Source organism: Tachypleus tridentatus, chromosome 2 (genome assembly GCF_004210375.1).
Source record: "Tachypleus tridentatus isolate NWPU-2018 chromosome 2, ASM421037v1, whole genome shotgun sequence".
Lineage (NCBI taxonomy): Eukaryota > Metazoa > Arthropoda > Merostomata > Xiphosura > Limulidae > Tachypleus > Tachypleus tridentatus.
Window position 1 is genome coordinate 75740711 of NC_134826.1, and position 23986 is coordinate 75764696.

Sequence of the window (23986 nt, forward strand, 5' to 3'; positions counted from 1 at the left end):
ATTAAGTGATTATTATAACTCATATACATTAAGTGTTTATTATAACTCATATACATTAAGTGATTATTATAACTAATATACATTAAGTGATTATTATAACTCATAAACATTAAGTGATTATTATAACTCACATACATTAAGTGAGTATTATAACTCATATACATTAAGTGATTATTATAACTCACATACATTAAATACGAAGTTAATATACTTCTCTACAATAAGAAACAGGTTAATATAGATCCTCTACATTAAGAAACAGATTAAAATAATTCCTCAACATTAAGTAACAGGTTATATAACTCTTTTACATTGAGTAAGAAGTTAATAGAGCTCATCTACATGAAGTATGAGGTTAAGATAGCTCATATACATTAAAGACAGGTTAATATAGTTCCTCTGCATTCAGTAAATGATAAATATTGTACCTCTACATTAAATAAGAGGTTAATATAGTTCGTCTACATCAAGTAAGAGGTTAATACAGTTCCTCTACATTAAGAAACCGGTTAATATAGTTTCTCTACATTAAGTAAAAAGTTAATATAATTCCTCTACATTAACTAACACGTTAATGTAACTCCTCTGCATTAATAAACACGTAGATATAGTTCCACTACATAAATAAACAGGACAATACAGTTGCTCTACATTAAGTAAAAATTTAATGTAGTTCCTCTACATTAAGATACAGGTTAATATAGATCCTCTACATTAAGTAAGAGGTTAATATAGTTCATCTACATTATGAAACAGGTTAATACAGTTCGTTTACATCAAGCAATAGGTTAATATGGTTCCACTATATTAGGTAAAAGGTTAATATAGTTAGTTCCTCTACATTAAGAAAAATGTTAGTATAGTTTCTTCACATTAAGTTAAAGGTTAATATAATTCCTCTACATTAAATAAGAGGTCAAAATAGTTCTTCTACATTAAGAAAGAGGTTAATAAAGTTCCTCTACATTGAGTAAATGGTTAATACAGTTCCTGTACATAAGTAAGAGGTAAATATAGTTCATACACATAAAGCAAAAAGGTTAATATAGTTCATCTACTTTAGTTAACAGGTTAATATAGTTTTTCTACATCAAAAACAGGTTAATATAGTTCCTCTACAATAAAAAAAAGGTTAATATAGTTCATCTACTTTAATTAACAGGTTAATATAGTTCTTCTACATCAAAAACAGGTTAATATAGTTCCTCTACAATAAAAAAAGAGGTTAATATAGTTCCTATACATCAAGAAAAGGTTAATATAGTTAGTTCCTCTACTTTAAGAAACAGGATAATATAGTTTCTCTACATTAAGTAAGGTTAATATAATTCTTCTACATTAAGAAATAGGTTAATACAGTTCTTCTACATGACGTAAGAGGTTAATATAATTCCAGTAATTAGGAAACAGGTTAATATAGTACCTCTACATTAAGTAGAAAATTAATATAATTCCTCTACATTAAGTAAGAGGTTAATATAGTTCCTATACATTAGGAAACAGATTAATATAATTCCTCTACATTAAGTAAGAGATAATTTTGTTCTTCTACATTAAGCAAGAATTTAATATTGTTAATCTACGTAAGAAACAGATTAATATGGTTCCTCTACATTAAGTAAGAGGTTAATATAGTCCTCTACATTAGGAAACAGCTTAATACAGTTTCTATACATTAATAAACTGGTTAATATAAATCCTGTACATTAAATAAGAATATTAATAAAGTTCCTTAACATCAAGAAACAGGTTAATATAGTTCCTCTACATCAGTGGTTCCCAACCAGGGGTGCGAGATAACATTTCAAAAATTACGTGCGATTATTATTTCTCATTTTTCTTGTTACAGACGTAGCATTTTACCTTGTTATGATAAACTATTGTTTCTACCGTCACTGCCGCAGACCGAAATCTTAATGTACAACTGTAAACAAACAACACATGAAACGTAAACGTGACCTAAATACTCGGCACAACTAATTAGGTTACGTTCGTGAACGCCGTGTTAAAGTGTCTATTATTTATTCATGTTATGTATTCACGTGATCGTGGCTCGAGAAACTTCCAGAAGTATCCAGAATTAATCGATGACGTCATGTAACGTATATTCGAGAATGTTCTAGAAAGTTTCGCAGAGTGTATAAACCCCTGCGTGATGCTATGATAGTCAGTGCATTGTTGATTCTGTGTTCGTGCAAAAAAATCTTCATTATGTCAAAGAAAAGTAAATGGAATGATGATTATGTGAAGCTTTCTTTCACTTGCATCGGAACAACTGAGGACCTGCAAAAACCTCAGTACATGCTTTGTGACGCTGTCCTTTCAAACGCAAATTTAAAGCCATCTAAGCTGCAGGATCACTTCAACAACCGGCGTGGTGGAGCAGCTGTTGCAGGCTATGATGTCGAATCGTTGAAAGGTAGAAGGGACCGCTTTGATTCTCGAGCAACCCTTCCAAAACTAGGTTTTATATCTGCTGACAAACCACTTCTGATGGCTTCATACCACGTGGCGTATAAAGTAGCCAAATCAAAGAAGCCCCATACAATTGCAGAAGAGGTGATAAAACCGTGTGCATTAGAAATGGCAACAATTGTTCTGGGAAAAGAAGCCTTAAACAAGCTTAAATTAGTGCCGTTATCAAATAATGTTATTCAAAACCGAATTAGTGATTTGAGTTCGGACATTTTGGACCAAGTTATTGCAGATATCAGGGCTAGTGCCTTGAAAATCTCTCTCCAATTGAACGAAACAACTTATGTTGCAAATTGCAGTCAACTCATTGCATTAGTGAGGTATGTTCATGATGGTGCCATAATGGAAGATTTCCTCTTCTGTGAAGATCTGAAAACAACCACAAAAGGGAAAGATGTCTTCCAGTGTGTGAAGGACTTCTTTACAAAATATGATTTAGATATCCAAATTACTGGTTCTGTGTGTACCGACTGTGCTCCTGCTATGCTAGGAAATAAATCAGGAATTTTTGCAGTGATGAAACAAGAGATTCCGCACTTTCAAGGTACTCACTGTTTTCTTCATCGACATGCTTTGGCATCATAAACATTGCGTCCAAAATTAAAAATGGTCCTTGACACTTCTGTGAAGGCCATCAACTGGATTAGGGGTCGCGCTCTGAACCACCGCCTCTTCAAGTCGCTTTGTGAAGATTTTGGAAATGAATATTCAGTTTTGCTTTTTCCATACAGAAATCCGCTAGCAGTCACGTGGGAGAGCTTTAACGCGCTTCTTTGAACGGCGATAAAAAGTCAAAACTTTTCTGAAGGAACGTGACTATAATCTGCCTGGAGAAATAGAATCACAAGAATTCAACCAAATGCTAGCCTATTTGAGTGATATTTTCACTCGTATGAATGACCTGAGTGTATCTCTTCAAGGGAAAAACATAAACATATTGAAATACTGCGAAAAGTTAAATACTTTCAAAGAAAAGTTACATCTTTGGTGTCGACGAGTTAAAAGAGAGAATTTTTCAAATTTTCCATCACTCGAAGAAATGGTAGATGAGGATGAGTCCCTAATTCCATGTGTGTGTGAAGAAATTGTGGATCATTTGGAAATACTATGAAAGTCATTTGATGGATATTTTGGAGGAGAACTGAAAATTTCTGAAGAATGGATTATGAATCCATACTCCTTCAATTTGGATAATATGTCGGATGATGATTGGTATTCGGCAATGGACATGTTTCCAAGAATTTGTGAAAAAGCACTAATTGCACTAATCCCATTCGTGATGACATACTTATGCGAGTTTGGATTTAGTGCCCTTTTGTCAATCAAGACAAAATCTAGAAATCGCTTGGATGCACAGGCAGACTTGCGGTTTGCTATCAGCAACAAAGTGCCATGCTTTGAAAAACTCGTAAGAAATAAACAGGAACAAAACATTCATTAAATTTAAATTGGCTTATGAACATTTGAACATTTCAAATTCAAAGAAATTTCATTTCATGCATGGAGGAAAATTTATTTTTCTGTAGGCCATGTAGGGTTTATGCAACTTTTAGTTTGTTGTAATATTTTTTCTTTGCCAAATGTTTCGTTTTTGTTTATATATCATTAAAAACTAATTATAAAAATTTGTTTTGGCCACCTTCACCTTTATTCTTAAATAAATAATTACTGTGAGGGATGCGAGAACATATTAAAATTTTTTAGGGGTGCGGTGCATAAAAAAAGTTGGGAACCACTGCTCTACATTAAGTAAGAATTTAACATAGTTCGTCTACAGTAAGAAACAGATTAATATATATCCTCTACAAGAGGTTAATATAGTACCTCTATATTAAGTTAGAGTTTAATGTAGTTCTTCTACATTAAGAAACAAGTTAATAGAGCTGCTCTACATTACGAAACAGGTAAAGATAGTTCAACTACATTACGTAAGAATTTAATATAGATCCTCAAAATTAGGAAACAGTTTAATATAGTTCCTATACATTAGAAACAGATTAATATAATTCCTATACATTAAGTAAGAGATTAATATAGTTCTTCTACATTAAGAAATAATTTAATATAGTTAATCTAGTTAAGAAACAGGTAAATATAGTTCCTCTACATTAAGTAAGATGTTAATATAGTTCATCTAAATTAAGAAACCGGTTAATATAGTTCCTCTACATCAAGTAAGAGGTTAATATAGTTCATCTAAATTAAGAAACCGGTTAATATAGTTCCTCTACATCAAGTAAGAGGTTAATATAGTTCATCTAAATTAAGAAACAGGTTAATATAGTTCCACTACAGTAAGTAAGAAGTTAATATAGCTCTAAATTAAGAAACTAGTTAGTATTGTTCCTCTACATTAAGAAACAGGTCAATAGAGCTGCTCTACATTACGAAAGAGGATAATATAGTTCCTCTACATTATGAAACAGGTTAGTATAGTTCCTCTACATTAAGTAAGAGGTTTATATAGTTTATCTACATTATGAAACAGGTTAGTATAGTTCCTCTACACTAAGTAAGAGGTTTATATAGTTTATCTACATTATGAAACAGGTTAGTATAGTTCCTCTACATTAAGTAAGAGGTTTATATAGTTTATCTACATTATGAAACAGGTTAGTATAGTTCCTCTACATTAAGTAAGAGGTTTATATAGTTTATCTACATTATGAAACAGGTTAGTATAGTTCCTCTACATTAAGTAAGAGGTTTATATAGTTTATCTACATTATAAAACAGGTTAGTATAGTTCCTCTACATTAAGTAAGAGGTTTATATAGTTTATCTACATTATGAAACAGGTTAGTATAGTTCCTCTACATTAAGTAAGAGGTTTATATAGTTTATCTACATTATGAAACAGGTTAGTATAGTTTCTCTACATTAAGTAAGAGGTTTATATAGTTTATCTACATTATGAAACAGGTTAGTATAGTTCCTCTACATTAAGTAAGAGGTTTATATAGTTTATCTACATTATGAAACAGGTTAGTATAGTTCCTCTACATTAAGTAAGAGGTTTATATAGTTTATCTACATTATGAAACAGGTTAGTATAGTTCCTCTACATTAAGTAAGAGGTTTATATAGTTTATCTACATTATGAAACAGGTTAGTATAGTTCCTCTACATTAAGTAAGAGGTTTATATAGTTTATCTACATTATGAAACAGGTTAGTATAGTTCCTCTACATTAAGTAAGAGGTTTATATAGTTTATCTACATTATGAAACAGGTTAGTATAGTTCCTCTACATTAAGTAAGAGGTTTATATGCAAAAACGGCTCGTTTTTGACCTAAATGACCTAAATTTCTCAACAAGTGGGTTTCTCGACATCACTGACTAAGTAAGAGGTTGATCTAGCTCCTGTAAGTTAAGAAACCGCTTAATACAGTTCCTCTACATTAAAAACAGGTTAATATAGTTCATCTTACTTGATGTGGAAGTTAAAAGAACAGTTTTGACTTCACTTTCCAATGCTCAATCATTTCAACCTGATAGACCTAGCAAGGTTTGATGGTTCGAGCACTCGACTCTCTATCTTCTTGTTGTGAGTTTGTATGCCGTCAAGAAGTATGCCTGTCCTTTTTGTTTAATGGGACGTTATAATGTGTTATTAATACCACATTCGTTATTAAAAGTACCCTAAGAGTTTATGGTCGGATATGATATTTACTTTTCCTATCCTCTATCGCTTGAAAATTAGGGAAGGTTAGCGGAGATAGTACTCGAATAGCTTTGTGGAGCATTCACCAAACAAATAAATTAGTTTGTTTTTTTTAATTTTGCGCAAAGCTACTCGAGGGCTATCTGCGCTAACAGTCTCTAATTTAGCAGTGTAAGACTAGAGGGAAGGCAGCTAGTCATCACCACCCACCGCCAACTCTTGGGCTACTCTTTTACCAAAGAATAGTGGGATTGACCGTTACTTTATAACGCCACCACGGCTGAAAGAGCAAGCATGTTTGGTGCGATGGGGATTGAAACCCGCAACCCTCAGATTACGAATCGAACGCCTTAACACACTTGAACATGCATGGCCTAACAAATAAATTAATATGTGCTCTATTGGGTTTTCTAAACGTATTTGAAATCCAAAAATAACGTGTATGTAATACATATTTTTTTATTTGTCGCTACTTTGCAAAACGTTTTCAGAATGAAAAATGACAAGATAGACAACATTTGTAATGCAATGTTTGTATATTATCTAATAATATTTTTCTTCCTGTCAAAAGTTATGATTTCGACTGATAAATTTTCCATATATAAAAACGGAGGTTTTTCTATAAAGTTTCCAACGAAATATATGTTTGATTTTTAAGGTCTTCCAGACATCTAGAAGACCTAATTGTTTCTTATTTTATTAAAGTTCTAAACAGTAAACATATCTAAATTTATACTGTCTTATAACAGACATCTAGAAGACCTAATTGTTTCGTATTTTATTAAAGTTCTAAATAGTAAACATATCTAAATTTTTACTGTCTTATAACAGACATCTAGAAGACCTAATTGTTTCGTATTTTATTAAAGTTCTATACAGTAAACATATCTAAATTTTTATTGTCTTATAACAGACATCTAGATAACCTATTTTTTTTTTATTTTATTAAAGTTCTAAACAGTAAACATAACTAAATTTTTACTGTCTTATAACAGACATCTAGAAGACCTAATTGTTTCGTATTTTATTAAAGTTCTAAACAGTAAACATATCTAAATTTTTACTATGTTATAACAGACATCTAGAAGACCTAATTGTTTCGTATTTTATTAAAGTTCTATACAGTAAACATATCTAAATTTTTATTGTCTTATAACAGACATCTAGATAACCTATTTTTTTCTTATTTTATTAAAGTTCTAAACAGTAAACATAACTAAATTTTTACTGTCTTATAACAGACATCTAGAAGACCTAATTGTTTCTTATTTTATTAAAGTTCTAAACAGTAAACATATCTAAATTTTTATTGTCTTATAACAGACATCTAGAAGACTTGATTGTTACTCCCTTTGCACAAATTCTTCAGAGCTTAAGAAATGTTCGCAATAATTACGTCCTCATCACGAATGTCCCAGACAACAAGTAAGTATCAATTGATTTATACATGCAAATAAACTTATCTAAATGAACTAACCAAAGTTACAAGTCACTAACACAACTGAAGTAGTCTGTACTTGAAGGTAAAGGAAACAAAAAGTTTCCCAGAGTATTATAATTTACTTAGAGCTGTTATATCTGTAGTTAGCGCTGCTTTGTTTATAGTTAGTGCTGTTAAGTAATTAGCGCTTTTATATCTGTAGTTAGAGCTGCTTTATCTGTAGTAAGTGCTGTTATATCTGTAGTTAGAGCTGCTATATCTGTAGTAAGTGCTGTTATCTCTGTACAAATGTGCAGTTTTGTGCTAAAAAAAGAAACTTTCCTTCGTAAATGTTTTCTGCTATTAATGTTACCACAACGACGAAAGACGTAGTTTTGAACTGACTATTATTTTTATAATTTATAATAAAACAGTAATTGATAATTAAATTAAACAGGATTTACTAAAGCAATGAATATATTTGAATCTGAGAACGAATGGTATGGGTATTAAAAGGTTAACCTGAAGATGACCTTGGAAGGTCGAAATGTTGTTCTCTAATTATCAATAACAGTGTTAATACCCATACCAGCTGTTCTGAGATACATTTTTATTTCAAGTGGGTTTCTCGTCATCAAGAATTATTTCACCACGGCAATTATACGAAAAGTGTAAATCTTTTATGTTTCTTTGTGTACTGTGTTATCTGTTTTAAACTCCATTATACTTGAACTTACCTACATTATGTCATTGTTAAATGGACACGCTCGCGCAATCCTAACGAAACTAAGAAACTTAAATAAAAAATCATAACCAGATTAAACAACATTTATACATTCAACAGTGCAGAAAGGAAAAACTAATCCATAATTTTGTGAAGATAAAACTATCGAAAAATTTTACCCAGTGTACAAACATTATCCATAATTTACAGAACAAACTACTAAAATCCATGTTAATCTCGAAATATAAAAAAACTAAATGACCTACAGAAACAGAAAATTAATCTAGACTATCAACTAGCCTGCGGCATTCAGCCAGACATTTATGGATTCATACAACGTAACATCAATCAACCTAATAGTAAGAACGACAAGGAAAAGAAGGTCCGCCACAACAAGAAACTAGATAAATTAAGGTACCAACAACAAGAAACTAGATAAGTTAAGGTGCTAACAACAAGAAACTAGATAAGTTAAGGTACCAACAACAAGAAACTAGATAAGTTAAGGTACCAACAACAAGAAACTAGATAAGTTAAGGTACCAACAACAAGAAACTAGATAAATTAAGGTACCAACAACAAGAAACTAGATAAGTTAAGGTACCAACAACAAGAAACTAGATAAGTTAAGGTACCAACAACAAGAAACTAGATAAGTTAAGGTACCAACAACAAGAAACTAGATAAGTTAAGGTGCTAACAACAAGAAACTAGATAAGTTAAGGTGCCAACAACAAGAAACTAGATAAGTTAAGGTACCAACAACAAGAAACTAGATAAGTTAAGGTACCAACAACAAGAAACTAGATAAGTTAAGGTACCAACAACAAGAAACTAGATAAGTTAAGGTGCTAACAACAAGAAACTAGATAAGTTAAGGTGCCAACAACAAGAAACTAGATAAGTTAAGGTACCAACAACAAGAAACTAGATAAGTTAAGGTACCAACAACAAGAAACTAGATAAGTTAAGGTACCAACAACAAGAAACTAGATAAGTTAAGGTACCAACAACAAGAAACTAGATAAGTTAAGGTACCAACAACAAGAAACTAGATAAGTTAAGGTGCTAACAACAAGAAACTAGATAAGTTAAGGTGCTAACAACAAGAAACTAGATAAGTTAAGGTACCAACAACAAGAAACTAGATAAATTAAGGTACCAACAACAAGAAACTAGATAAATTAAGGTACCAACAACAAGAAACTAGATAAGTTAAGGTGCTAACAACAAGAAACTAGATAAGTTAAGGTGCTAACAACAAGAAACTAGATAAGTTAAGGTACCAACAACAAGAAACTAGATAAGTTAAGGTACCAACAACAAGAAACTAGATAAATTAAGGTACCAACAACAAGAAACTAGATAAGTTAAGGTGCTAACAACAAGAAACTAGATAAGTTAAGGTGCTAACAACAAGAAACTAGATAAGTTAAGGTACCAACAACAAGAAACTAGATAAGTTAAGGTACCAACAACAAGAAACTAGATAAATTAAGGTACCAACAACAAGAAACTAGATAAGTTAAGGTACCAACAACAAGAAACTAGATAAATTAAGGTGCCAACAACAAGAAACTAGATAAGTTAAGGTACCAACAACAAGAAACTAGATAAATTAAGGTACCAACAACAAGAAACTAGATAAGTTAAGGTGCCAACAACAAGAAACTAGATAAGTTAAGGTACCAACAACAAGAAACTAGATAAGTTAAGGTACCAACAACAAGAAACTAGATAAATTAAGGTACCAACAACAAGAAACTAGATAAATTAAGGTACCAACAACAAGAAACTAGATAAATTAAGGTACCAACAACAAGAAACTAGATAAGTTAAGGTGCTAACAACAAGAAACTAGATAAGTTAAGGTGCTAACAACAAGAAACTAGATAAATTAAGGTACCAACAACAAGAAACTAGATAAATTAAGGTGCTAACAACAAGAAACTAGATAAGTTAAGGTGCCAACAACAAGAAACTAGATAAGTTAAGGTGCTAACAACAAGAAACTAGATAAATTAAGGTACCAACAACAAGAAACTAGATAAATTAAGGTGCTAACAACAAGAAACTAGATAAATTAAGGTGCCAACAACAAGAAACTAGATAAGTTAAGGTGCTAACAACAAGAAACTAGATAAGTTAAGGTGCCAACAACAAGAAACTAGATAAGTTAAGGTGCCAACAACAAAAAAAAAATACAAACACGACAAACCACCAACAAACCTCGTAATTAACAGATCCGAACGAAAATTAAGCAAGAAATTAAGAAGAAATACATCTACTTAACAAAGGACTCAACTTCACAGTAACACATAGAAATATTCCATCTATTGAAATAAAAGCCTGCCTGGAAGACCTGGCTAGAAGACTGGTGATACACTCTAGACAAACTGAAAATATTAACAAAACAACGACAAACAACCACCAGGAAGAAGATAACTTTGACAACAATTCCACCGACAACTAACAACCTATCTTTCCAGATAGAACAGAAAACATGAAACACCTCAAAACATTATCTTAAACAACTTTTTGAAACAATTTTCACGCAAAACCATCAACATAAATTCACAGAAGAAAAAACTTAAAAACAACCTCACATGAAAAGATATTAATTCCATAAACAACTTAAACCAAGGCAATACCATTAAAATTCTAAAAGCAGATAAAGGCAATATAGTTATAATGAACACAAATGAACACCTTCAAAAAATGAACATCTTGTCACATATAAACAACTTTAAACTACTAAACACAAATTCCACAAAAACACATCAAAACTAGTTAAACAAAATACTACTACAAGTGAAAGAAACAAACACAATCTCAGAAAACATTTATTCATACCTACGAAAGACCGACTCACCCACACCACAACTATACGGCAGCCCCAAACCTCACAAATCCGATTGTCCACTATGACCCATAATGTCGACCTACGAATCGTTTAACTACAGTCTTGGTAAATATATAGCGTAGGTATTTTCTAAGTATGTAACATCCTTTTTCAAAGACTCTTTTAACTTTATATATATTCTCAATCAATTAAATCATAGTCTTAATGCCCAGTTTTGATATAGTATCCCTTTTCACAGAAGTCTCAACGACTAAAGCCTTAGAACTTTGTATCCAAGACCCTACTCCATTGATACACATCCACACCAATCAATTCGCAACCCTTATAGAATTCACTACCATAAAAACTAACTTTATGTTCAATAACCAAAACTACCTACAAATAAATGGCCTAAGTATGGGGAATCCCGTCACCAGTTCCAGACAACATTTTTATGACACAGACTGAATCACAAGCGATCATTTCAGCCTTACACCCACCACTATACTGATACAGATACGTTGATGATACAATTGCTGGATTCACATCTACAGAACACACACTTAGTTTTCTCAATCATGTTAACTCCATACACCCCAACATTAAGTTCACCTGTTAACAGGATAAAAACTAACCAAATAGCATTTCTTAACCTCAAGATCACAAGAACCGATACACAATTCAATACAGAAATCTAGAGAAAAATCACCCATACCGGATTATACATTCCATGGGACTCAGCACATGAAACAAAAAAACTCAACATATTAAGAAACCAAATAAACACAGCCACAACACTATGTTCACCAGATAAAATTAATGATGAAATCAACAAAATAAAACAACACTTCACCAACATCAACAAATTTCCTTAAAAAACCGTGGAAAAAGTTGTACACACACACCTAGACCAACAACAAACAAACAATAATAGATCCCAAGATACAACAAACTACAAAACCTTATACTGCTGCATAACATATGTTCCTGAGATCAGCGAAAAAATAACCAACATTTGGAAAAAAATAATAACAAAACACAACATTCCAGTACACACCAAATTTATTCAAAAACCAGGTACAAAACTAAAGTCCATACTATGTAAAAACTACACTGACAAATACAACACAATCTATAAAATACAATGCAACAACTGCCACGAGTTCTATATTGGAGAAACAAGCAGAAAAATGGAAACTGGATTCAAAGAACACAAAAGAACACCTTCACACATTTTTGAACACTGCAATTCAAATAGACACAAGATAACCATGGAAAACACCCAGATATTAAGTAGGGAAACAAATATAAACAAACACAAAATCAAAGAAGCCCTACTTATACAGCAACTGAAACCAATATAAAAGAACACCTATATACCTTTACCAATTAATAACCAAACATCCACCAGCAACGCTCCCTACAATCCGGAACCTGTTTATATTATCGCCCTAAGACATGTGTCCGTCAATGGTCACATTCAAACTCTCTCTTTCTTAACCTGAAGATGACTTAGGAAGGTCGAAACGTTGTTCTCTCCTTATCAATAAAAGTGTTAATACCCATATCAAGCGTTCTGAGATACATTATTACTTTAGGTAGGTTTCTCTTCATTACAAATATCACCCTATCTATTTAAACAAGATAAATTGACATGATAAACGTTTGTAAATGTGTAATTAAAACTTATTCCTGTTTACACACTTGAAATTAATAAATATTATTTTTCTTTTTTACCCATCAAGATCGAAAAGGTCTTCAGGTCCGAACAAGTTTGCTGGTGAGAATATTTAAATACATTTTTCATTGTGAAACGTAACGAAATACTTCGACTCACATGACATGTTTTATTTTTTTCTTACATACCACAGTGAAACCAACATCAATTAAAATGATGTGTTCTTTCTTTTTGTTACGTACCACAGTGAAACCAACATCGACACAGATGACATGTCTTGCTAGGATGCAAGATTTTATTAGAGTAAAGTAAAATGCATTGTTGGGTTTGTAATTAAGAATTGTTTGTGGTAATATGGGGTAACTTTGTAGTAGTTTTTTATGGTAATTTGTGGCAGAACGTAGTAAGTCTGGTGATTTATTTTACTTTGTGGTAAATGGTACGACACATTAGTGAATTAAGTTTGAAGGAATTCATTAGATTACAAATCTGATGTTGTCAGCGCAAGTTTTTGTTGTTACTTAATGAAAGACTGAAAGCTAACTTTCTGAGTTGTTGGGACAACAGGTGCATTGTGGGAAACATTTCCTTAGTAACATCTAAGTACCGGCAAAGACGTTAACATGAAGAATTTTGTCAGTGAGACCAGGCAATCTTATACTTTGTGACCATTGCCGTGTAATAGATACTGCTAACGAGAATAACCTAACTTGTTACAAGCTACAGAAAAATTACTCATACAGCACTTTTTATTTGCCCTAGTGGCACAGCAGAGTGTCTGTAGACTTACAAAGATAGAAACCGTGTTTCGATACACTTAGTGAGGTCACTGATAACCCATTGTGATAACCAGTTTCGAAATAATTTGTTTACACATTTGGTTACCTTTATGTGAACTATTTGATTGCAAAGTTACACTTCCTGAGAGCTAGTAATACAAAATATAGTTGTGCTACTAGCTATGATGAAACCGCAACGACGAAACGCTGGCTGAAATAATTCATCTCGTTTCCCGAAGTTTTAAACGAATAACATAACCGAAAAAGCGAATTTGATTTTAGCAACGAGGAATAGTTGAAAATGTACGCTTTAAATTTCCTTTTAACATGTGAAGTTACACTCTGTACTAATCCTGCCAAAGGTCTATGGCTCGCGTCCCGTTTCTACAAAAACGCTTTCCGCGACGGATGCTTTACAAATGTAACTGCCAGTTTTCACCAATCAATTATATTAGTTTAAACGTTGTTTTATGGATGCTGTTGATAGATCTACTCTATCATTTAAAAATTAGAAACAGTCAGGACAGATGACCTCTGTGTGTGTTTCAGCGGATACTCCAAACATACAAAACCAAACTTCAAAAACATGTATATATGAAGTGTGAGTTTAAGACTTGATTGGAAAGGTTTTCTAATGTTTTTAGTCATGGTAAACAGTTCCTTCTCTATCTATATTTATCCACAATAAATAAGGTTTATAAGTTATGTTATAAAACAATTATTTATAACGTAACCAAAAAAGGTTCGTTTTCTGGTTTTCATAGAAAACATACTGTTAGATGCGCAGCACATGCAACTGGCAGTAGAAACACTGGACGAGCTGGACTGGTGTCTTGACCAGCTGGAAACAATCCAGCCTCACCGGTCTGTTGGAGACATGGCATCCAGTAAGGTATGTAATACACTCTATCAGTTTTACTATTCTGTTGGAGACATGACTTCCAGTAAGTTATGTAATATACTCTATCAAGTTTTACCAGTCTGTTGGAGACATGGCATCCAGTAAGGTATGTAATACACTCTATCCAGTTTTACTAGTCTGTTGGAGACATGACTTCCAGTAAGTTATGTAATATACTCTATCAAGTTTTACCAGTCTGTTGGAGACATGGCATCCAGTAAGGTATGTAATACACTCTATCCAGTTTTACTAGTCTGTTGGAGACATGACTTCCAGTAAGTTATGTAATATACTCTATCAAGTTTTACCAGTCTGTTGGAGACATGGCATCCAGTAAGGTATGTAATACACTCTATCCAGTTTTACTAGTCTGTTGGAGACATGACTTCCAGTAAGTTATGTAATATACTCTATCAAGTTTTACCAGTCTGTTGGAGACATAGCTTCCAGTAAGGTATATAATATACAATATCCAGTTCAATTAGTGGAGTAAGGTTTATATTACAGGTAAATTATGTGTTATGCTATTGGTACGTTGTGTTACATTACTGGTATAGTAGGTGTTATACTACTGTACATTATGCGTTACACTACTTGTACAGTTGGTATCATACCACTGATACGTTATGTGTTACACTACCGATACAGTAGGTACTATATAATCTGTGCAGTAGGTGATATACAACTGGTGCAATAAGTTGTTATGTTATTTCAATAACTTATATCTTCTAGTTGGTGTTACGCTACTGGTACAATAAGTTGTTATATCTCTTACGTTATTCAAATAACTTATATCTTCTAGTAGGTGTTGCACTACTGGTACAATAAGTTATGTTATCTAAATAACTTATATCTTCTAGTTCAAACGTATGCTGAGTAAAGAATTATCAAACCACTTTTCTGAGTCGAAATCAGGCCACCAGATCTCGGAATATATCTGCACTACGTTCTTCGGTAAGTTTTGAAAAAAATATCAAGTTATTTTGTATATTAATCATAACTTCCCCTTGTTTCTTTATTCGATACGTTTTTGCTCTAACCGAGCGTATCCCAAACTTTCTCGGTTCACGGCGCACTTAGTGTCTCAGCAATTTTTTTTCACAGCGCCCCTAGTCAAAATGAAAAAACCTAACAGTTCCGTTCATTAAGTAGTTAGGCCCAAACAATTTAATACTTAATATGTATTTATGTCCTAACAACTTAGTAGCCGTTTGAAAGAATAATACACGTTAAAGTGAATTAAAACAATATTTTTATTTCATTCTTAAATAACCACAGTTACTAATGGAATGTGTGCACCTGTTGGGCACTGCATAGCTTCTTAAACCTTGGAATCAGATTAGACACCGCTACCCTCATTTCCTGTTCCACATTGATTTTCACGCGGTACTTGCTTATTATCACAGCAACCGCCGAAAACCGAGCTTCGCAGAGATATGACGTCACAAATGGAACTAGGATTCGTTGAGCTTTAGCACTTAGCAGCAGATATTCATCTTTTACTGATATCCAAAACTCAGTTAGTTCCAAGCTGCCAAATTTTGTTTTTAAAGTCTTATCACAAGACAGCTCAATAAGATTTTCTTCTTCTGCAGAGGTAAATTCAGATGGGGCCTTAGCTTTGAATGGGTCTTGGATCCATGCAAACTCTTCCATATCTTCAGGAAAGTCATTTTCAAACCAGTCACTGAGCTGTGTTAGGTGCTCCTCAAAAACAGATGTTAGTTCGTGGATCAAATCAACTCCATTGGATGTAACAAACTGCTGCAACAGAGGAAAACAGTCTTTGCCATCATCTTCATTCATTTTTCTTCTCCATAGTAACTTTTTTTTTCTGAAAGCTGAAACCCCCTCTGCGAGTTTAAGAATGTGCGTGTTGCTTCCCTGCAGAGAGAGATTCAACACATTCAGTTTTTGAAGAGATCACACAGATATGCTAATTTTAACAAAACATCCAAGAAGTGTTTTAGTATATATACTAAATATATATTTAGTATATTTTAGTATGTTCTTCTTCTTCAAGATAATAGTAGAATTCGTGTCGTAATTCGAACACGCGGGACAGTACATTCCCATGGGAGAGCCATCGTGAATTATAGTAGTACAACAAAGATGCGCGCTCATATCTCAAATCCTCACACAGTTTTTTTTAAAAAAAAACCTCACCTTCTGTGGCCGAGTTTTTGTAAAGCTAACTGCTTTCAACACACTTTCCAGGACTAGGTACTTTGACGCAACGACTTCCCTGTGGATTACGCTTTGCTTCGAATGTATGCCTGCAATTCTTCATAACAGCCGAACATAGAGCGACCACCATCAGTGCAGACGCTAATGCACTTAGTTCACTCTAAGGTGTTTTCACACATAAAAGTGTCAAGGATCTCAAACAAGTCTTGAGCCTTAGTACCCGCAGTGAAACTTTACAAAACAGAAGGTATTCCACAATCTTGTCACCATCCACAAGCCGTGTGTAGTAAATCAGATGATCATTCTTATTACTATCCGTCACCTCATCTAGATGTAACCAGAGTTCCTTCTCTTTCATTTTTTAATTAGCCGATTGCTGAAGTCTTCGGCTATGTGTTGTATTCTACGACTGATAGTGTTATTGGATAAAGGCACCTTTGAAAGCAGTCATCCCGCAGATTCGCCAACCATGATATTCACCATATCCACTGCAACCGGTAAAATCAGTTCTTCTGCAATATTTTTTTACATTTCGTGACTCTATAAGCCACCTTGTAGGATGTTAACAAAGCATTGCTTGGTATTGATGCTTGTTTCAAAAATGTACCTTTTAGTTCTTTCAAGTATTTTAACTTTTTGGTAAAATGATCACGTGATTTACTAGCCATGTTAAGATGATTGGTCTCTAAGTGGCGTTTTAGTTTATTTGGAAGCATGCACTCTTAAGACAAAACTTTTAGACATAATACACACTGCGGACACTATTCGTGATAGACATCTACCTAAGTAAAATAAAAATCTAAATTACTATCGTCATATTTCCGTTTCTTCCCAACTTTACCACTGGTCTGTGGTTTGCCATCCTTTTATTCACTCCAACACTTATTAATTTAAAATCTTTCTATTTTTATGGACAAGGACTAAAGTCAACAAAATAATTCACTAAACTTTGCTAGTCCTCGCAGATACTTGATCACAATACCCTTCAGTTATTTCGATTACTGATGGATCAGGAGAGTCGACAGGTATTTATATACAAAATCTAAGAAACGAGAAAGTTCGAGAAGTTACTGGCGTAGCCGAAAACACAAGTAAACAAAAAAAATATCTCAAACATTCAAGAACGTCATACAAAGGAATGTAGCGCAATCTAATGTTAAAACTGTGAACTACCTCGAGCTAGTAGGTTGCACGGTATCCGGAAGATGTCGATATCGCTGTGTTTCCCTCGAAAATATGAAATATCCGGTGGCGCCCTGTGAGTTCGTAACAGGTAACTTATTATTTTACTGATATATCTTAATGTTGATTGTAACAGATAACTTATTCTATTGATAACATATCTTACTGTTGACTGTAACACGTAACTTATTATTCTGCCGATAACATATCTTATTGTTGACTGTGTTATTATACTGATAACATATCTTATTGATGACTGTAACAGGTAACTCATTATCGTACTGGTAACATATTTTATTGTTAACTGTTACAGTTAACTTATTATTCTGCCGATAACATATCTTATTGTTGACTGTGTTATTATACTGATAACATATCTTATTGATGACTGTAACAGGTAACTCATTATCGTACTGGTAACATATTTTATTGTTAACTGTTACAGTTAACTTATTATTCTACTGATAACATATCTTATTGTTAACTGTAACAGGTAACTTATTATTCAGTTGCTTATGATTTTGTTTTATTTTCCAGAGAAGCAACAAGACTTAGATCTTCCCATGTTTCAACCTGAGGATAGCAACTCACCAGAACCACAAAAAAACCATCACGGTTCTAGCCAAACGATGTCACAGATATCTGGAGTAAAGAAACTTTTATGTCACACCAACAGTCTGTCCAAACTTCCGAAACATGGGGTTGAAACACCCCAAGAAGAGGAACTAGGAAAGGTGAATTGTGTTGTATGTACTATAACCTGTCCTAACTTCCACATTTTGGGCTGATTTCTATAGAACAAAGAACAGGAACAGGTGAGAAACGGTCAGCTACACTCCTGCCAGTACATATAGGAATACAGTTTGTGAAAACACAAGAGTCTGAGGTAAAAAACCAGTGTTTAAAAAGTTAAAATTGAGATAAACACTATGAACAAACCATAAATAATTTTTATTACGTCTTGGATGTAGATAAGGTAAGACACTACGAGGTAAACAAATTGATTGTGTGAACTGTTTTTTATTGATGCTATACACGGGAGGTGATGTATTAACACAGACTGTCATCAAAGGGGCGAGTTATTTCATTTCTACATGATCCATTGAACAATCTATATACTACTAACATCGTGGAAATAAGTCTGGAAAAAACGTTGCAATAATTTCTTAAAGAAACGACAGCCAACGTTCTTCTCTGTTCTTGTTATTGGAATAATTCCTGGTTAATAGCGTGCTAGCTTTTGTTTGTAGTTAAGCACAAACCTATCAAATGGGATCTGTGCTGTGCCAACCACGGGTATCGAAACCTGGTTGTTAGTAGTGTGAGCCCTCAGACTTACCAATGAGACAGTAGGAGCGAATATTTCACCATGTTACTATTAAATAATTAAGAAAACAAAACATAAACAAGATTTCTAACTTCATTCTCAAACAATGGAATGAAACTGTTTTAAACGGTTTGTACGTTGAGGTTCAAAACGGCCCCCAAAGGACAAACTTCACTAACAGTTGTAGAGTTTAACTCGTATTTTGATATCAGGATGGAATTTTATTCCACCATCATGGAATGAGAAATAACATCTTCATGGGTAATTTATGTACGAAATCTTGATGACATGCTCGCCTGACTTACAGGTGATACAAGTTGACTTGTTCACCCGACTTACTTGTGAAACAAGCTGATGACATGTTCACCTGACATATTGATAATATAAATGTTATATTTATGTACGAAATGTTGATGACATGTTCACCCAACTTACTGGTGATACAAACGTTATATCTATGCAAGAAATGTTGATGACACGTTCACCTAACTTACTGGTGATACAAATTGATGACATGTTAACCTGTTTTACTTTGATCACATATTCAACTGACTCAGTGGTGATAGAAACGTTATATCTATGTAAAAATGTTGATCACATGTTCACGTGACCTACTGGTGATAGAAGTTGATGACATTTTCTCCTGACTTAGTGGTGATAGTAAAAACATTAAACTCAGTTCATCCAGACATATAATGTATTTATTAAATAGAATGTGAAACTATTCTCCGATCTTCATTTAATTATAATCTGCTTGTTTATAATTTTTCTAACAGTCAATATATGTTATGGGTTAACGTCTCTGCTCCTAAAGGTTTGTCTCTTTGTTTTGAATTTCGCGTAAAACTACACCAGGCTATCTGCGCTAGCCATCCCTAATTTAGCAGTATAAGACCAGTGGAAAAGCAACTAGTCATCACCAGTCACCGCCATCTCCTGGCTTACTCTTTTACCAAAGAATAATGGGATTAAGTGGCTGAAAGGGCGAGCATGTTTGGCATGGCAAAAATTAAGTTCGTGCTCCTGGCCCTCAGATTATGAGTAAAGTGCCCTAACCACTCATTGCAGTGAATGTTAAGTTTTTCTTCAAGAAAAGTTTTGTATTTATGTTATTTCTACTAATCTTGGTTTTTCGTTTTTTTCTTATAATAGGAGCTGGAAGATGTAGATAAATGGGGCGTTAACATCTTCCAAATAGCTGAGTTATCTAACATGAGACCCCTTACAGCGGTCACTTATACAATATGGAGGGTAAATATACCTTTGTTTTCAGTTATCTACCATGTTCTAGAATAGAGATAAAGCAGTTTTGTTTAGGGTAATAATGTGTTACTTAATTACTGTTATGGGACAGAGGTGGGTAGTTTTGTTTACGGTAATCTTGTGTTCTTTAACTACTGTTATAGGACAGAGAAATTCTCAAGACGTTCAACATATCCTGTACGACAGCTGTTAACTTCCTGATGACGTTAGAAGACCACTACCTCAAGATTCCTTACCACAACTGTATCCATGCCGCTGACGTCACCCAGTCGTTGCATGTCCTTCTTCTTTCTCCTGCTCTTAATGTAAGATGTATTTTAGTATTGACAGCTTTATTACAATATTCTGTATACTGTTTCCGACCAGAGTGACAAGTGGCTTGACAAATCTTAGCTTGTACAAGGAAATCGTGTTTCACGATCTGAATACAATTCAAGGACTTAAAACAACTAAAACTGTCCTAAAGAGGGAGGTGGGGGTTAACGATAACAATGGGTTTCGATCCCTCCTCTTACACCGTTCTAAAGCAACGCCCTCATCAGGAATATGAAGGTTGTGGTTACGAAAGAGAACCCTCTGATTCAAAAAGCAATACTGAGGCTCGTTATATATCTCCTGTTACCATTAATAGACTACTAGACTAATATCTGAAGTTGACGAAAGCTCACAATTTAAACGATCACAGACTCTACCACTCTCAGGTCAAGAGCAATGGCTGTTGTCATGGAAAACATTACTGAAAAAATTAAATCACAGCAATCCGATTTGAGTACATATTTATCAAGTCTTCCAACATATCTCTAATGGACTTTTGTGCCTTTTACTTAACCGGCGTACAGTAAAAACTGTATCAACATCTAGGGTCTGAGACTGACATCACAATCCTACGTACAAGCTTGTTACAGTATAAAGAGTTTAGCAATAACTCGAAACTATGACCAATAAAGTATGACTGACGATGCAAAGTAGGCCTAAGGACAGGGTGAGTCTTTGAGCACCGTTATTTTAAAATGTCATTAACACTCAGTAGTTGAGATAGTTTTTTTCGTCTATGTTTTCAGAAACTGTAGTGTATTTTACAGGATTTTGTATTAAGAAATATGTATTACTACACTTCACGCAGAAAATTAGGGTAACACAGGAGAATATCTAGGTAATTTTATATATTACCGAGCGTTTCATATAAACAGATATCTTGCGTATTAATATTTTTGTTTCCAATAACGAATTCTAATATTTACAAAAATATAATTGTAGAGATTTTTTACAGTTAGCGCCGTATGTTATGTCAAAAACATGTTTTTGTAGCGTGTCTTTCTTATCCTTTAATAATAAAAGTTTTCATCTCATTTAGGCTTAGTTAGTAAACAAGTAGCATTCTACAATCTACTTGTCAAATGATGAAAAAGAAAATTAAATATTAATATAAAAGTTGGAACCTTACTTACAAATGTGTTGTTTTATGGTCACTGTCTTCACATTATTTTTATTGAACATTGCAGGCAGTATTCACAGATCTGGAAATACTAACTGCCTTATTTGCAGCGGCCATCCATGACGTTGATCATCCTGGGGTTACAAACCAATATTTAGTGAGCTCTAGTGAGTATTAAGTTTCTAATTTTAAAATTTATAATTAAAAAGTCCAATACGTAATTTTTACTAAAGTGTTCCTTATTAAAACACATTTTATATCTCAGAACAGCTGGTATGGGTATTAACACTTTTAGTAATAAAGCAGAGAACAACATTTTGACCTTCTCAGGTGCAAATAGCCGAAGAAGGTATAAACGTTATTCTCTGCTTTATTCGGAAAAGTGTTAATACCCATACCAGCCGTCCTGAGATATATATTTTTTACTTCAAGTGGGTTTCTCGTCATCACCAATTACTTCACGTAAAACATATTTTGTTTTCACTTATCTCCTTTAATTTTACGTAAATAATATATAACATCCTAAGTTACAAGTTCTAGCTTATACTTCTAAACATGCCTTGGCATAGTATGTACCGAAACGACCATAAATTGGTTACTGAGAGAACGTTTCTTATTGAACATTGTCCTGGCCAGTGCATCCAGACACCTCTATACAAATGGACTGTTCAGAATGTCCTGCAAAGAATTTAATCAGTTTAAGTCCAGAAAGTGGTTTCGAAACTTGTACTACAACATCTGAAGAACACTAGAGTCCTCCAGAGAGTTTCAACTTTATATTAGGGTTGTTGCTAATTTTTTTGAAAAAAAAAAGTGACAGAAACCACCTTTCCAACTGCATCTCTTAAGCAACGTGCTAGCCATGAATGTGGTTATCTTGGTAAAGAACCGAAACAGTAAAAACATGACGATCTTAAACTTCAAAAAAAATGATTCTGAGGACCCATTCATGAAAGTAAAGTAGAATATATTATAATGTGTGAGTAGACTACATCTGATATGTCTCTACTGGCGAAGACCTTCACTCAACCCCAAGGCTTATCAAGCCGACAAGGACACCAATGACAGCTGTATTCGCGCTACATATACATCTATATCAATATATATTAAATGTACAACAAGTGTTATAGTTTTAACAACTTTAAGCACGTGAACTGTAAAGTACTTATTATTGATTTTTATTCAACCCACTTACAACTGATAATTTAACTAAGAAATAATAAGACAATATTTTAATTTTATTTCTCATTCAACATTGTTTATTTGTAAGTTCTGAGCTGCCCATCATGTACAATAACGAGTCTGTTCTTATTAGTAGGTTCTGAGTTGGCCATCATGTACAATAACGAGTCTGTTCTTGTTAGTAGGTTCTGAGCTGGCAATAATATACAATGACAAGCACGTTCTTGTTTACAGGTTCTGAGCTGGCCATCATGTACAATGACGAGTCTGTTCTTGAGAACCACTCTTTAGCTGTGGCTTTCAAAATTCTTCAGGATGAAAACTGCAATATATTTGTGAACCTAAATAACAAACAACGACAAAGTCTTCGAAGGATTTCCATTGACATGGTGAGTTGTGTGTTTCCATTGAAACAATGAGCTGTTGAAAACCAGTGAATTGCACGTGGTTAAATTTACATGTTACCATTGTACCAGTGTGTGAGTGTTCCACGTATAGATGTCGAGTATTATATACATAGATCAAGAAAAACGTGACTTATTACATTAACCTAAGAAGGTAATAATAAGTAAAAAAGTAACACTCGTTTTATATGGTTATAGTTAAAAACATGTTATTGAAAGTTTAGCCTGAGGTGATAGTTAAAAACACGATAGTGAAAAGGCAAGACACGGTAGAATATCAAATAAAAGATAAGTGCAAGAAATATTAATAAATTTAAATAAACTATTTACCGTACAGGTTCTAGCAACGGACATGTCAAAGCATATGAGCTTATTAGCTGGCTTGAAGACAATGGTGGAAACAAAGAAGGTGACGGGGTCAGGAGTTCTCCTACTGGATAACTACACAGAAAGAATCCAAGTAAGAGTTTCGAAACTAATATACTGAAAACTAACATATTTTTATTGAAGTATTTCAAAACT

General features: G+C 33.4%; 1 protein-coding gene across 2 annotated transcripts in view; it reads left to right on the forward strand.

Moving 5' to 3' along the window:
- Positions 1-23986, forward strand: part of LOC143244263 (3',5'-cyclic-AMP phosphodiesterase 4C-like) — a 45767-nt gene that overhangs the window by 18837 nt on the left and 2944 nt on the right. For both annotated transcript variants that reach the window (XM_076488610.1, XM_076488611.1), the window contains exons 3-12: positions 7464-7565; positions 12872-12906; positions 14348-14475; positions 15345-15438; positions 18391-18587; positions 20333-20431; positions 20587-20748; positions 21946-22045; positions 23295-23449; positions 23802-23924. In XM_076488610.1, coding sequence (XP_076344725.1) covers positions 7464-7565; positions 12872-12906; positions 14348-14475; positions 15345-15438; positions 18391-18587; positions 20333-20431; positions 20587-20748; positions 21946-22045; positions 23295-23449; positions 23802-23924 — 1195 coding nt within the window. The remainder of the gene's footprint in view (positions 1-7463; positions 7566-12871; positions 12907-14347; positions 14476-15344; positions 15439-18390; positions 18588-20332; positions 20432-20586; positions 20749-21945; positions 22046-23294; positions 23450-23801; positions 23925-23986) is intronic.